This window comes from Scyliorhinus canicula, chromosome 16 (genome assembly GCF_902713615.1).
Source record: "Scyliorhinus canicula chromosome 16, sScyCan1.1, whole genome shotgun sequence".
In the NCBI taxonomy this organism is placed as follows: domain Eukaryota; kingdom Metazoa; phylum Chordata; class Chondrichthyes; order Carcharhiniformes; family Scyliorhinidae; genus Scyliorhinus; species Scyliorhinus canicula.
In genome coordinates this window covers 140836908-140850771 of record NC_052161.1, presented here as the reverse complement: position 1 = coordinate 140850771, position 13864 = coordinate 140836908, and the positions used below count along the sequence as shown (strand labels likewise).

At 41.5% G+C, this 13864-nt stretch overlaps 1 protein-coding gene across 6 annotated transcripts in view; it reads right to left on the bottom strand.

The window, feature by feature from the left end:
* The window catches only part of mib2 (MIB E3 ubiquitin protein ligase 2), a 290271-nt gene continuing 276407 nt past the window's right edge, over positions 1-13864 (bottom strand). For 5 of the 6 annotated variants that reach the window (XM_038773655.1, XM_038773656.1, XM_038773658.1 and 2 more), the window contains 3 exons: positions 11556-11731; positions 10072-10137; positions 2955-3196 (listed from right to left, as the gene is read on the bottom strand). In XM_038773655.1, the coding sequence (XP_038629583.1) occupies positions 2955-3196; positions 10072-10137; positions 11556-11731 (484 nt within the window). Of the gene's footprint in view, positions 3197-10071; positions 10138-11555; positions 11732-13864 lie in introns of all 6 variants that reach the window. The other variant, XM_038773660.1, reaches the window with a different exon arrangement.

Here is a 13864-nt window from a genome sequence, read left to right as displayed (position 1 = left end):
AGTAATTCAAAATAATTTATTCACAGTATAGAACTTCAACATGAGGATACAGTAACCCAGCAAGAAACAATAAGACCATGAGAACAAAACTCCTAATGCAGATGTTAAGCTAAATATACAGTAACAAAGTCCTGTGGTCTCATACTTTCCATTCTATTCGCTGTGATTTTCTTTGCTAATCTTTCTGTTAAGTTCTTCCTGACATGATTATTTTCTCATTGTTAATGTGTGAAAGAAAAGGAGCAGATACAATGCATTAAGACCAGGGGTTCAGTCTGTTGTTGAACACTGAAGATTGTTAATAACATTCCTGCACTGCCACACAATGAAAGGATCTGTTAAAACACAGTCTCCAGAAATGACAGAATTTGAGGGTCTCTGACTAACATGCAAACACGTACAAGAAATCTCTGCTCTCCAACAATCCCCGTGGTGATCTTCGCAATATTTCCAACAGTTTTCCGATTGGTTGGTATGTTTATGACAAAATGGTTGATTGCTTTATAAAAAAAAATCAAATCCTGGAATGGTTCAGCCAGTTTGTTCTTCACAAATAGAGCAATCATAGAAGTCCAGCAGTGGCTAGAATTCTCCTCCTCCCCTTCACCTTGGAAAATAGACTCCACCTCTGGTTTAAATCTTCCGTGAACTCAGTCGATCAAGCTGCATAAAAATCTTCCCTCTCTGATCCAAGAGGTGAATATCAATTTATGCGCCTTCTTTAATTTCAAGAAAGATTTTAAGATCGAGGAGGAATGTGCAGAAAGCCAGGCATTTAGGAACTGCGAGTTTATTGAAACAGCAATTCCTGACCGTACACTTTCTGCAGTGATACAATCTGTTTGGCACATGAAACCTGTGGCCACATATTTGCAAAAATTCAACTTCAGGCTGCTGAACTAAGCAACTAAATGACATACTAATAATTTAATCAGGTTTCACAAAAAAAAAATACCCCACACCAACACAGGCCACGCAACACAATCTATACACTAACCAAAAAATACCGTCTGTTTTGCTTTTCCAAATTGCATTTGTAAATTTGTTAAGTTTGTGACCAGTTAAGGGCTGTTTTTTGTGTCATTAAATTAAACATCTTTATGGTTTAAATTGGTGGAATAAGCCTTGTAAGCTCAAAAAATCTGTCAATGTTCTCCGAATGTTGCGATGGTTTTCTTCAAACCCCAGTTTTCACTGTGACAATCATTTTCTTAATTATAGTAGCACCAGCCAGTCAAACTATTTCTTCATATTCTTTTGATTCAAATAAACAAGTAATTTATTATGTCAATGCATCAGGACTAAAAGGTAGTATTTCTTGTCAATGCATTTAAAAAAATGCATTTATATAATTATACGACTATGACTGATACTGTGTGTATCTTTTGTATTTTATTTTTAGCTCTTTAGGTCAACTTGTAAAGACAATGAACTTAAAGCATCTTGATCTTGCCTAATGAATTGATGGCATTTTCTAGTTTTGCCTCATGAGATTGAAGTAATTTATCCTTTGTGTCACATTGTTCTATCTTTCCAGAACTGGAGAAGATTAGGTCACGACATAATGTTATCACATCACAGTCTTGCTAAATCTCAACATTTTTGGTTGAACCGCAGGCTCACAAATCCAATATATAATTCACATTCGAATTAGATATCAAAGAAGTCCATTGCGGAGTTTTCCAATATAATAAAAAATGGGGGTTGGCTTATTAAAACTCTGGCTCTAGCATGCCTAGTAACGACACCTTTACAAAGAACACAGTAGTTATCCAGATACGGAACCTCATCGCTACACTGACCTCACTCATCTCTGTTTTGCTCCCTTGAACACAACATTCAATGTGGAAATTAGACCGGTGAATTGGAATGAGCTTCTGGTTTCCAAATTCTTGATGGAACTGCATCTGAATCATATTTCTGTTGATTTTTATTTTCCTAGAATATTTAAACATGAACACATCTTACAATATTAGAGCATCTGGGTGAGGAGATTAATATTTCGTTGATCAAAACAAGCATTAATTCTCATTATTTTGCAGGGAACTTTAATTTATTTTCATCACCATTTTAATTTGCAGTGTCGAGTTGATAGGAATGGGTGGAATCTAATCATCTAATAATGGTTCCAGGCAAATAAACTAACTACAGCGAGAAACACTCACAGCATAAAGCTTCATATTTAAATATTTCATTAATCTGTTTGATATTCTAGCTGTTTACCCTCTCTGCTCACCCCCAGCCCTTTCTACCATTTTACCACATAACCAGGACAACATTCAACGTAATATATTAGCTGTCTAATCAAGATACAACAACAGAAGTTAGAAGTGGATATTTTAAAATAAAGTTTTCAAAAATTAACGATTTTATTACTTGAAATAATTAGTTCTCTGTTGCAGAAGCTGCTGTTGTGTTGCTAGATCAGGTGCAGATGGAAAAGGCTAGTACCGGCTGACAGTCGTTGTATCTGGAAGATTGTTGAAGTGCCATTTTATATTCCTGGAAAGTTTAAATATATACAACTGGCCATAAGCCACAGTTGTTAGGTTATGAATTATATTACACTGTAGTTTTTATATAAATACATACACAGTAAGTTTTTTTTTTTACTGTAGCTTTGTGCATTTTGCAAGCATTTGCAACTATAAACAGGGCCCAACATTCAATGGTTAATAAACTTGCTTCATTCATGTTCTGTACCGCTGTTTTGTTAACATATCATCCACGGAATCTACAAAGTGGACATTCAAGTTATCAAAAATGTAATTCTAGTCTCTTGCTGGATAACAGCACGTACAAACCTCAATCACATGGATTCTAATTGCATTGATGCCAAGGTGCCAAGGACTAAAATGGAAGGTGGTTACAGCCACAAACACAGCGTACCACAGAAAAGGTACAGTACAGAGAATGTTCTGAAAGAACAGAATAATAGAAACGTTTGCCATGCATCAAACAAAAATCTGTATCCGTTCCCGAATGTTCTGCCGACAGATGGGGCATGCTTTCAGGGCAATACTGCACTCTAGACAGGAACCATGGCCACACTGGAACACCAGTTTAATCTGGTTGTCAATGCATATGGGACATGTTATCCTTTCCTCCATCTGCCTGTATCGAGATTGGAGCTGTTCCAGCAGTTTTCTCTGGTCTGGAGGTTCCGCAGTGGAGCTGCTTTCAACTTCTGTGTTATCTGCCACATGAAAACATTGTCAGTCTGTTGTCAACATGCACATCAGCAGCCCTAGAGTGACAATACTAATTGCACAACTCACATAAACTGAATAGAGTGAATTTTGAAAACGTCTTGGGAGGCAGAACCAGTAATTCAGAGTTTTGTACAAGTAAGTACAAGTTAAATGCTGCTCAAGCTCTGTCACAATACAGTATGTTTATGCTATGCATGTTAGGGCATGAATTCATACACTTGAAAGTATCTGCAGTCTATAAATACTGACCACCAGATTGAATAATTGGCTGGTAACAGAAGAGACTATTTAGACTTAGACACATTAGATTTAAGAAATGTTTAATGAACATATTTTTGATTCAGCTATTAATAAATTGCATTTTCCTTAAATAGCATAATCAGATTAATTACAGTCTCTATTGAATACAAAAAATACTGCAATGTGAAAGGCTATTTTAATGCTTCTAAACATTGGTATAAATAGTGCAAAAATTCACCTTCTTGCAGAACATCAGTATTATAAACCTCCCATTATAACTATTTGATCCATGTTCCTACAAATAAATGTTTTGATTTTCTGGAGTCACTGGTATAATACCACCAGATTGGAAAGATACAGCTGATCTCAGCTGAAGGAGTTTCTGAATCAGAAGGTGATAGGTTCAGACCCCACGACTCCTCGTTTTGAGTACGTGAAACTTCCACGCTGTTTTGTTAGGAGTGCCAGCTACCTTTCTGCTATACAAGGGCTATTTAGAGGAACCATGGGGCCGGATTTTCCCATGGAGGTGGGATTCAGGAAGCAGGTTCAATTCCAGGTCACAGACCCACCCCTGACACCAAACAGGAAGCGGCTGTTGTTTTGACCAAGTCAGGGAATTAATTTTAAAGGGACTGGCCAGCCGTCCAATGAGTCAGCAAGGAGTTAGCAATGAAGGCAGGTCAGTCAAAAAGTGGGCCACATTGTGACTCGTTTCGGCAGCAGTTTGCACATTAATGTTTTAGAACAGAAATTGGCAAAGTTGAAATTTCCCATATTTCACAGTGCAGCACGGAAACCGGCACAGCTTAGGCTGGTGATGTCTCTTTAAAGTCAGTAATTGTTATGTAATTTAAGAACCCCTCTACCCCACACAGTATCTTCAGTGTCACTTGAACGGTGTCTTGTTATGTAAGCTTACTGTCGGCCACTGGGTGGGACTGATTCCCAACAACTGTTAAAGTCCATCTGCCTCGCTAAAAGTTTAAAACAAAATTAACAGGGTTGACAGGGATGGTCTCTTAATGAGCCCACAGTGATGTTAAATAACTAATGAACAAGTGTTGGCATCTTTCAAATCTGCTCCCTTCCCCGCTCTCAAGAAATAGCGGAGGGTGGAAGTAGAGGTGAAGGCTCCTCAGCAGCCAGCGTTTCCCACTGCCCCACATTTGTTCCCATCTCTTTGGGGCTGGGAATATTCAGCTCCTTGTCACTATTCAATCAAGAGCAGAGAATTATCCCAGTGCCTTATCATTCTCTATTATCATCCTCTCCTTACTTCGAAAATTAGATTAACTGGTCATTCACAACATTGCTACACACATAGCAGCTCTCTAAAGCAATTCAATGGCCTGGATTTAGCATTAAGAAAATTATTACTAAACAGTAAATTTAACAGCAATTTCTTGAGTCTGCACTTGCACAGTTAAATGAGGAAATGAGAAAGTTCTGATTTGCCCTGCTCCTCGGCAAGAGCATCATTCACAAGGAAAGGTGTGAAGTTATGATACTTAACCATTAGATATTCCCTAAATAGGCACAAAAAGGTTAGGGCTGTGTATCCAAGTTAAAGTAAAATTTTAGTACAGCCCGACAGGTGTTAATTACTACCAAACAATCTGTGTGACTGAAGATTTGTTACAAATGTGGAGCCTGCTTCATCCAGATTTCAATTATTGGTGGAAATTGAAAAAAAAATAAGAATTAAAATAAAACATTTTTCATCCTTGACCTCTCTCAACCCACCCTTCCTTTTCTCCTTGACCTTTCTCTCTCAACCCACCTTTCTTCCCTCTTATTTTACCTTCTATACCCAATTCCATATAGAATTAACTATTCTAATTTACGCTTTCTGGTTTAGATTCTGCAAGTCTCAGTAAGGATTCTTAATCCTGATTGGTTGAAGTGATGCACGTACACACAAGTGCCAGGTCCCCATTAAAACTAGTTCAGATGGCGGACACGAGCTGAGTGGTCGCAGGAAACGTGGCTTCCATATGGAAACTCTTTCTTGGATCTTTTTCACCCGATGAGCCGGCACCAAACACTGAAAACACCGCATCAATCTGACCCTCATCAATGGAAACAAGAATCTGAACATGGCAGACCCAGCAGAGTCGTCAACACCATCCCAGTCTTCGACGGAGAGGCTGATGGTGTTCATCACAGTCTTCGACGGAGAGGCTGATGGTGTTCATCACAGTCTTCGACGGAGAGGCTGATGGTGTTCACCACAGTAGAACTTCAGAAGCATAGGGAGTCAGTAAAAGAGGACCTAATGTCAGCGATGGAGACGGCAAACGAGGCCGCGCTGGCCCCCATACATGGGTCGATGGACAGGGTGGAGCAACAGCTGGAGGCCCAAGAAGCGACGATCTGTGAAGTGGAAAAGGTGGTCACTGAACAGGACGAACGAATCGTCTCATTTGAGGCCAAAATAACATCTTTGGCTGCGACCCAAAAGACTCAATGGCAGAACAATTGACAAGAACGGTTTCAGTGCCAGAACCTCCAGATCATCAGGCTACCAGAGGGCACAGAAGGTAGGAGCCCAACCAAATACATATCAAAAAATGCTCAGGAAGCTGTTCGGGGAGGATGGCTTTACTGAACCCCCAGAGGTAGACGGAGCCCCCAGGTCGTTCTGCCAGAAGCCACGATCCAGAGAACCAGCACGAGTGGTAATTGTCAGGCTCCACAGGTACCAGGACAAGGAACGTTTTTGGAGGTGGATGAAGAACACACAGACTTGCAACTGGGAAGGGCACGCCACCCTTGTCTACCAGGACATTGGGGCTGACCTGGCTAAACGCTGAGCGCAACTCAACAGTGCCTAGGCGGCACTTTTCAAAAGCAAAGTGCGAGTCGGCATGTTATACCCAGCGAAACGTAGGTAGTTTAAGAGGGGAGGAGAGTTGGGGAAAGAATACTGGTCACACATGTAACATGATGGTATGGGTGGGAGGAGAAAGGTGGCAGCGGCTATCTTGGATGGACCAAGGACAAAGGCAAGCCTGGCAGGGACATGTCCAGGAGGCAAACCTGGCTGACCCGAAAGGAGGGGGCAGACACAGACAGAAACCTCCCAACAGGATGGTCACCTGGAACGTGAGGGGACTTAACAGTCCAGTCAAAAGGTCCAGAGTCTTTGCCCACCTGAAAAACCCGAGGGTCGCCGTAATCTTTCTTCAGGAGACGCATCCGAGAGCCAAAGAACAGATGAGAGGAAGGAATTCCTGGGTAGGACAAGCATACCAAGCGAGCTTTGACAAGAGGGCGAGGGGGGAGGTAATTACCACATCAGATTTCACTAGCAGAGATTTTCTAGCTAGAGATGGAGTCCTATACAGCAGCAAAGATCATTGTTTCATAGAAATCTGTACCATTATTAAAGGTGAACTCCATGGTTAAATCTATCTATCCTGTAAAATAGTGTTTTTCAGATATTTTTTCCCAGGGCCCACTTCTGCCAACCGGCCGACCTTCGGGATCCACACTACGTTCGCTACATCCTTCCCTTGCAACTTGAGGTTCTGTTTGTTTAGAATTGAAATGTCTACAAAGTAAGACATAGTTAGCATCCAAGTTGCATCAGCAAACAAATCAGCCAGAGGGGTCGATTTCTCAAGGAGGAAAGCGTGGATTTCGTGCCCCATTAATGCAACAGGTGAGCCGGCTTGGTCCTCACTAGCTCACTCCAATCAGGTTCACAGGAGGAGAGGGCTATGCGCACATCAGGTGCAGAGTTCAGCAGTCTCCTTTGTGCCATCTTCACCTTTGCGGGAATAGAAAATCCAACCTCATCCACGTAGGTCATCATAAAGGGCAATAGCAACAAAATGTTTGTTTTACTCAGCACTGAATACTTCTGGGCGATGCTACTCCAGAATTCTGAGAGCCTCATGGATGTGTGGTGTGTTTTTAATGTGCCAACACAGGTCAGGTACAGCAGCTCAATGTTCTTATTTGGAGTCAGCTGTAAATAATAACCGACTCTGGGGTCTCAAATTCAAAAGCGATTTTTAATCCACCTCTTCTCTTTCAAAATCTGAAACTGTTGATCAGCGCAACTTAATAAGGCTTGCCAGTCTATTAACAGTTTCTTTACTGACACCGTTTTCTTCGATGTGCCATAGCAGAGTGGGGAACATGTAGCAGTTTTGGCTTTGTACTCGCATTTGCCAAACTTTCAATTACTTTTAGAAAGCAACTATTTCTTCACAGTGCCGAAAGCAATCATCATCCTTCCCTTGCAACTTGAGGTTCTGTTTGTTTAGAATTGAAATGTCTACAAAGTAAGACATAGTTAGCATCCAAGTTGCATCAGCAAACGAATCAGCCAGAGGGGTTGATTTCTCAAGGAGCAAAGCGTGGATTTCGTGCCTCAGTTCGTAAAATCTGCAAAGCATCCGACACCTCCACAGTCAACGTATCTCTGTGTGGAACAATAAAACGTGTGCTCAAGCCCCATATCAGAAAACAGAGCCTCGAAAAGCCTGGTAGTCCGCTGCTTTTAATGAAATCCCTGACTTTCACAATGCCTTTCAACATACCTTCAAGATCGGATAGAATTCCTTTAGATACCAGTGCCTCGCTGGGAATAAAGCAATGATTCCAAACAATGTCCTGACCAGCTGCCTCCTTAATCCTTATGTTTTTCCCATTCATGTTGGCTGTCCCATCGCTTGTGATTCCTCTGTAATGACCACGTAACTATTGAACGCTTCAAAAATCTGTGCGCTGGTTGTGCTGGTTGGTAATGTCAAGCAGCACAGCAAATCCTCAACAAATTCGTTGTGCGAAACATACCAAACCTAATCTAGCAAAGCTGCACAATCTGAAACATCTGACTTTCATCCAGTTGCATTGAGAACTCCTGGGCTGACTTTAAACTAGAAATAAGCTGTACTTCTAAATTCTCAGCAATAACATAAACTTGGTGAGCCTCTGTGCTATCACTAAGCGGGATGTGTTTCAGTTTTTCAGCTGACTCTCATCTAGGACCACGCAAGCCATGTCTATTGCTACAGCGAGAATTAATCTCTCTGCTAGTGTGGGCATTTTCTCCTTAGCTACGCGGTAAGTTTAGCTGTTTAGCACAGGGCTAAATCGCTGGCTTTGAAAGCAGACCAAGCAGGCCAGCAGCACGGTTCGATTCCCGTAACAGCCTCCCCGAACAGGCGCCGGAATGTGGCGACTAGGGGCTTTTCACAGTAACTTCATTTGAAGCCTACTCGTGACAATAAGCGATGTTCATTTTTTCAAGTTACCATGTAAGAGGCTAATTGTGCTTTGTCATTCAATGTTACATTTCTACAGTTGCCGATTTCAGTTCTGGCTACATCCTTTGAAAAAAATCAAGAGGTTTGTCTTCGGCTTCTGTCTTCAGATGCCGTTGCAGTTTTGAGGGTTTTAAACTCTCATTCGCCAGTACTTCCTTGCATATAACAAACCTGGGGCTTTGCATCCTGATTTGCATCGACATATTTAACAGAATCATAAGGTGGGAAAGTGGAATTGAGAATATATCAGATCAGCCATGATCTCATTGAATGGCAGAGGAGACTTGATGGGCCGAATGGGGTACTTCTGCTCCTGTGTCTTATGAGTGTTCATTAAAGAAAGCCTGCCTGGATTTCGAACTGAGATGAGGAGGAACTACTACTCACAGAGGGTGGTGAGTTTGTGGAACTTGCTGCCCCATAGTGCTGTGGAATCTGAGTCATTAAATGGTTTCAAGAAAGAGATAGATATATCTTTGATTTAAAAAACGGGTTAAAGGGATATGGGCAACAGGTGGGAGGTGGATTTCAGACCAGGAAGAGATCAGCCAAGTTCTAATTGAATGGCAGAGCAGGCCCAAAGAGCTGAATTGCTACATGTGCTCCTAATTCCTATGTATACCTCAAGAAATCATCTTTCCGTTGTTTTGTTCCCGATTTAAGTTTATTCTTTGTAGGCTGTTTACTGGAGGCCCTGGAGCTGTGTGCACTAACAGAACTAACACCAGCACTGTTCCCTCCTGCCATGGACTCTCCAGCGCAGCTCTCTCCAGCAGATTCAGATGTGAGATCCTGGCCAGTAGGTACACCTCCTATTTCTCTGGCCGTCTCCTTTTTGTAACAAAGCGATTCATGTTCATGGTCCTCTCATCTTGCTCGAAAGTGAATGAGGTTTGCCTCCAAGTGATTTTGCGCCAAAAGCATGTACGCACAGGGCACTTGGCGCTAAGTGTACGCGCCGAGCATGCTGACCTGCTCACTGTTGCCTCTTTTGGTTGGAAGACTGCATAGTTGATTCTGCAGCGGTTTTCATTTTAAGTACCGTTACCGGCTGAGGGGCCAGTGGGAAGAAATTCTTCTTTCGGAACACCAGGACCCTGCCGACTCCTGCCGAAAACCGACCCGCACTTTGGTAAACCCGACTGCAAAACATCTGTCATAATTCCATCCATTTTTAGATGACTGTAGATCATTGTATTTGTGGCTATATTTATAGGAACTTGCTGTCCTTGGAACAGAGTTCACCAAGTTTATTTCTGTCACTCTGCATCCAAACCAAATATGCAAGAGCTGTGCGACAAATAGTGTTTCAATTATGACCGATTTAAATACATTACCATGTCTCATTTTCTTTGTTATAGACACTTGGCATTTAATGCATTTCTTCATTCTTATAGAACACTCTGTGAATGAAATAAGAAGCCTGTGAGAAATCAGCACCAACAATAGATTTTCCATTTCATTTTCTGTAATACACAGTGTGAACGTAATGATAAATAGATCAGAGGTTAGCATGCTGGGTACTTCAGAACAGTTTCACAAAAACATCTTGGATATTTTAAACCAGATGAGCGAGCACATTAGGCCGGTACATCACACTGTGCTTCTGCATCAATATCACTATCTAGTTCCCCAATGCATTTTAATTGTGCAACTACTTAAAATGGGTGGAGTAATGGTTGGCCTTGGGAGTCATTGTTTTTTTGGGTGTGGACAATGGTCCCCGCATTCATCTTTCCCTTGGAGTAGAGTAATCGGTACATTATAAGTAACTGAACTTGATTTAGTTGGGGGCTGTATTGATGTGTGTACACACAATTATCTACTTGTATTATCAGCCTTTATGGATAAATAAGGAGCTTGTGCAGACTCAGACTGGCACACTTTGTACCTTTATTGCAAATCTGTTTTAGTATGACTCCATTACTGTGCTTTCCACTACTTATAGGAGCTGGTTGTTAATAATCTTTGTCTGTTTGAGTATCGTTTATAGCAACTAAGTGGTTGCTAGAGGGCACAGAAATATTATTGCAGGGGCAATGATTTGTTGTTCCCTTTTAATTGTTGTTACCGAAATCCCATTCTTGTTTTTGATAGTGACATCTTAGACTCATTTAATTATTAAAATTTTTTTTTTTTTTAAAGAGTACCCAATTATTTTTTTCCAATTAAGGGGCAATAGTGTGGCTAATCCACCTAACTTGCACATCTTTGGGTTGTGGGGGCAAAACCCATGCAGACACGGGGAGAATGTGCAAACTCCACACGGGCAGTGACCTGGGGCCGTGATCAAACCCTGTCCTCAGCGGCGTAGGCAGCAGTGCTAACCACTGCGCCATTGTGCTACCCGTCAAGTCATTTAATTATTATTGACGGCAAATATACCTCCAGGTCATAGAATCGTTGAACGATTACAGCAAAGGAGGCCATTCAGCCCATCATTTCGTCCTGGCCCTCTGAAGGAGCAACTCACCAAGTGCTACTCCGCTGTCTTTTAGCCATAGTCTTGCCAATCTTCTGGAATCATTCTCATGAATCTTTTCTGCACACTCTCAAATGCCTTCACCTCCTTCCTAATGTGCGGTGTTTTTTGCAAATCCATTATAGCGCATCAACAGCATTTGTAGCGGACTGAGTTGAATGGAGCTCAGTATGGTTAATATTAGCTCAGGTAAATTGCTCCATTCTCTTTGACAGCTAAATGATCAGTTCCATTAGGGAATAAAGACTCAACTTACAATAAGGATGCTGTTGACGAGCAACAATACACCTAAATAGACACAGTTGTTTGCAGTTCACAATTAGAGATTGCATACTGTACCTTCACATACTACAATGTGCTGACAGGGTGAGAACTGAATCAGCAAGGACAGCTCCGAACACACTAGACACTCAGCAGGACCCACTGATACAGGCAGTAAAAGATTTGTCATGGTATTTGGAGTTGTGTGGACTCGCCGCAGAACTGCTGTCCCCCCTGACTGCAGCTGTGATCCCCTGGAATAAACAGTGACAGAAGGTTAAGTGACATTTCTTACAGAAATTTTAAAAAATGCCTCACTTTTGCCAACTCTCCCTTATGTTCACCATATGACTCCTTAGGCTGTGCAATCATGTTGGGGCGGATACAACCATGCAGTCAACAACTTCTTGATGTTTCTTTTATGACCATCCCAAAGATCGGCTATAGGACATTGCCAAGCGCGCCCATCACTTTGGAACACTCGCCTGGTGACGCGGCTCCCAATTGGCTGATTTGAAAACGTATCTGTTGTGGAATTCGATCTGTTGGCAACTGTGGAGTGTGGGGTGGAGGGGGTCACAAACCAACGAGGAACAGTGCTTTACAAATCACAATGCACAACAGAAGACGTATTTATGTCGTGCTTATTATAAAGACATTTATGTGCACAGAAATGTGCACATTTGCCCCGTCACACTCCTAACATCATAAAACCGGTCAAAACCTTCACATTTCATTTGTGAAAAACAAATTAAACGCAGCATTTGGAATCTACAGGAAAAATTCCACAAAGACAAATACTGGATACTGCAACGCCTGCCTCTCAATTTTCTTGAAAACAATGCCAAGATTCTGAACATTTAAATGGCCACTGCTTATATAAGATTGGATTGCGTGGCCTTAAGGAAACATAATTTTCCTTCAACAGGGGGACAATGTGGAGTATCACATAACATAATAGTTCTATCCTGAAAAAACACTATCCTCTGATTTACTGTGAGCAGTACCATAGGAGATTTGCTTGTGTAATAATTTTATTAAAAACAATGGTTTGGGTTTCTCAATTGCAAAAGCAAGGGCAATCCTTTTTTATAGCTGGGTTAGTTTCCTCATAACAATCAGGAAAGGTAGACCAATCTGCCTTTGGCTCTTCCTGCCCCTCACACTTCCCAGTGTCACATTCAGTTTTCTGTGTCACACTTTGAAGTACAAAATAAAAACAAAATACCTCTTTAGGAACACAAAACAGTAAAGGCAGGACGTCTGCAATCTCAGATATGGTATGAACTCACCCAGTGTTTACTTAATGGCAAGTAGACTTTGTAACCTCAAAGGAACACCCATTCTAGGAGAACAATAAGACTTTATGTGGTATAATGTTTCTGTCTTATAAAACACTGCATCCTCTGACTCATAACAAGTACCATGACACACACACACGCGCGCGCACACGTACACACAGTAAATTTTATTGACACCCTAGAGTTGAAACATATCCCCAATTAATTCTATATTAGAGTCCAAAAGCGGCAGAACTTTGCAAATCATCCTAACTGTTTGGTTTCAGTTGAAGGAGAGGAGTAAGTGGGTGTTCCATGGGAGGCAAATTCAAACAACGCAGTTTCAAATACTGTCACAGATTTAATTAAATCCCGTGTTATCTAAACCCCTGCAACTGACAGAAACAGTGCAGCCTGGAGTGTTCGATGGTAAAATTATCATTTAACTAATTCAGAGACTGTAACCTCCTAATCATTGGTTAACACATTTTAAAATAAAGCTTAAAAGAGGACATATAAAAAATGAAGAATTGATATAATAACTGAGTAAATTTCCCAGATTGTTAAAAAAATGTATTCCCATGAATCAAACTGTAACATTGAGTTTGACAATGATTTTCTGGTTTTTCGTTTGCTGTTCATGTTTGGACACATGTTCCCAAGCTGTTGGTCATCATTTGCGCCTTGCCCATTTTTCATGCAGGTCTAAACCATGAATGTTGGAGCCTATTTGACTACAGATCCATCACAGCTGAGTCCAATGCTGTCCACACACACACATTAAGAAGTCTTACAACACCAGGTTAAAGTCCAACATGTTTGTTTCAAACACTAGTTTTCGGAGCACTGCTCCTTCCTCAGGTGAGCAGTGCTCCGAAAGCTAGTGTTTGAAACAAACCTGTTGGACTTTAACCTGGTGTTGTAAGACTTCTTACTGTGCTCATCCCCAGTCCAACGCCGGCATCTCCACATCACACACACATGATCATAAATGGAAACCTTGACAGTCACCCTTTCCCAGTTCTGCAGCACAGTCATGGACCACCTCAGTGGCTTAGAGAGGGGAGGGGATAACACGAGAGGCTGGGACGGGGGAGGATCCAAAAT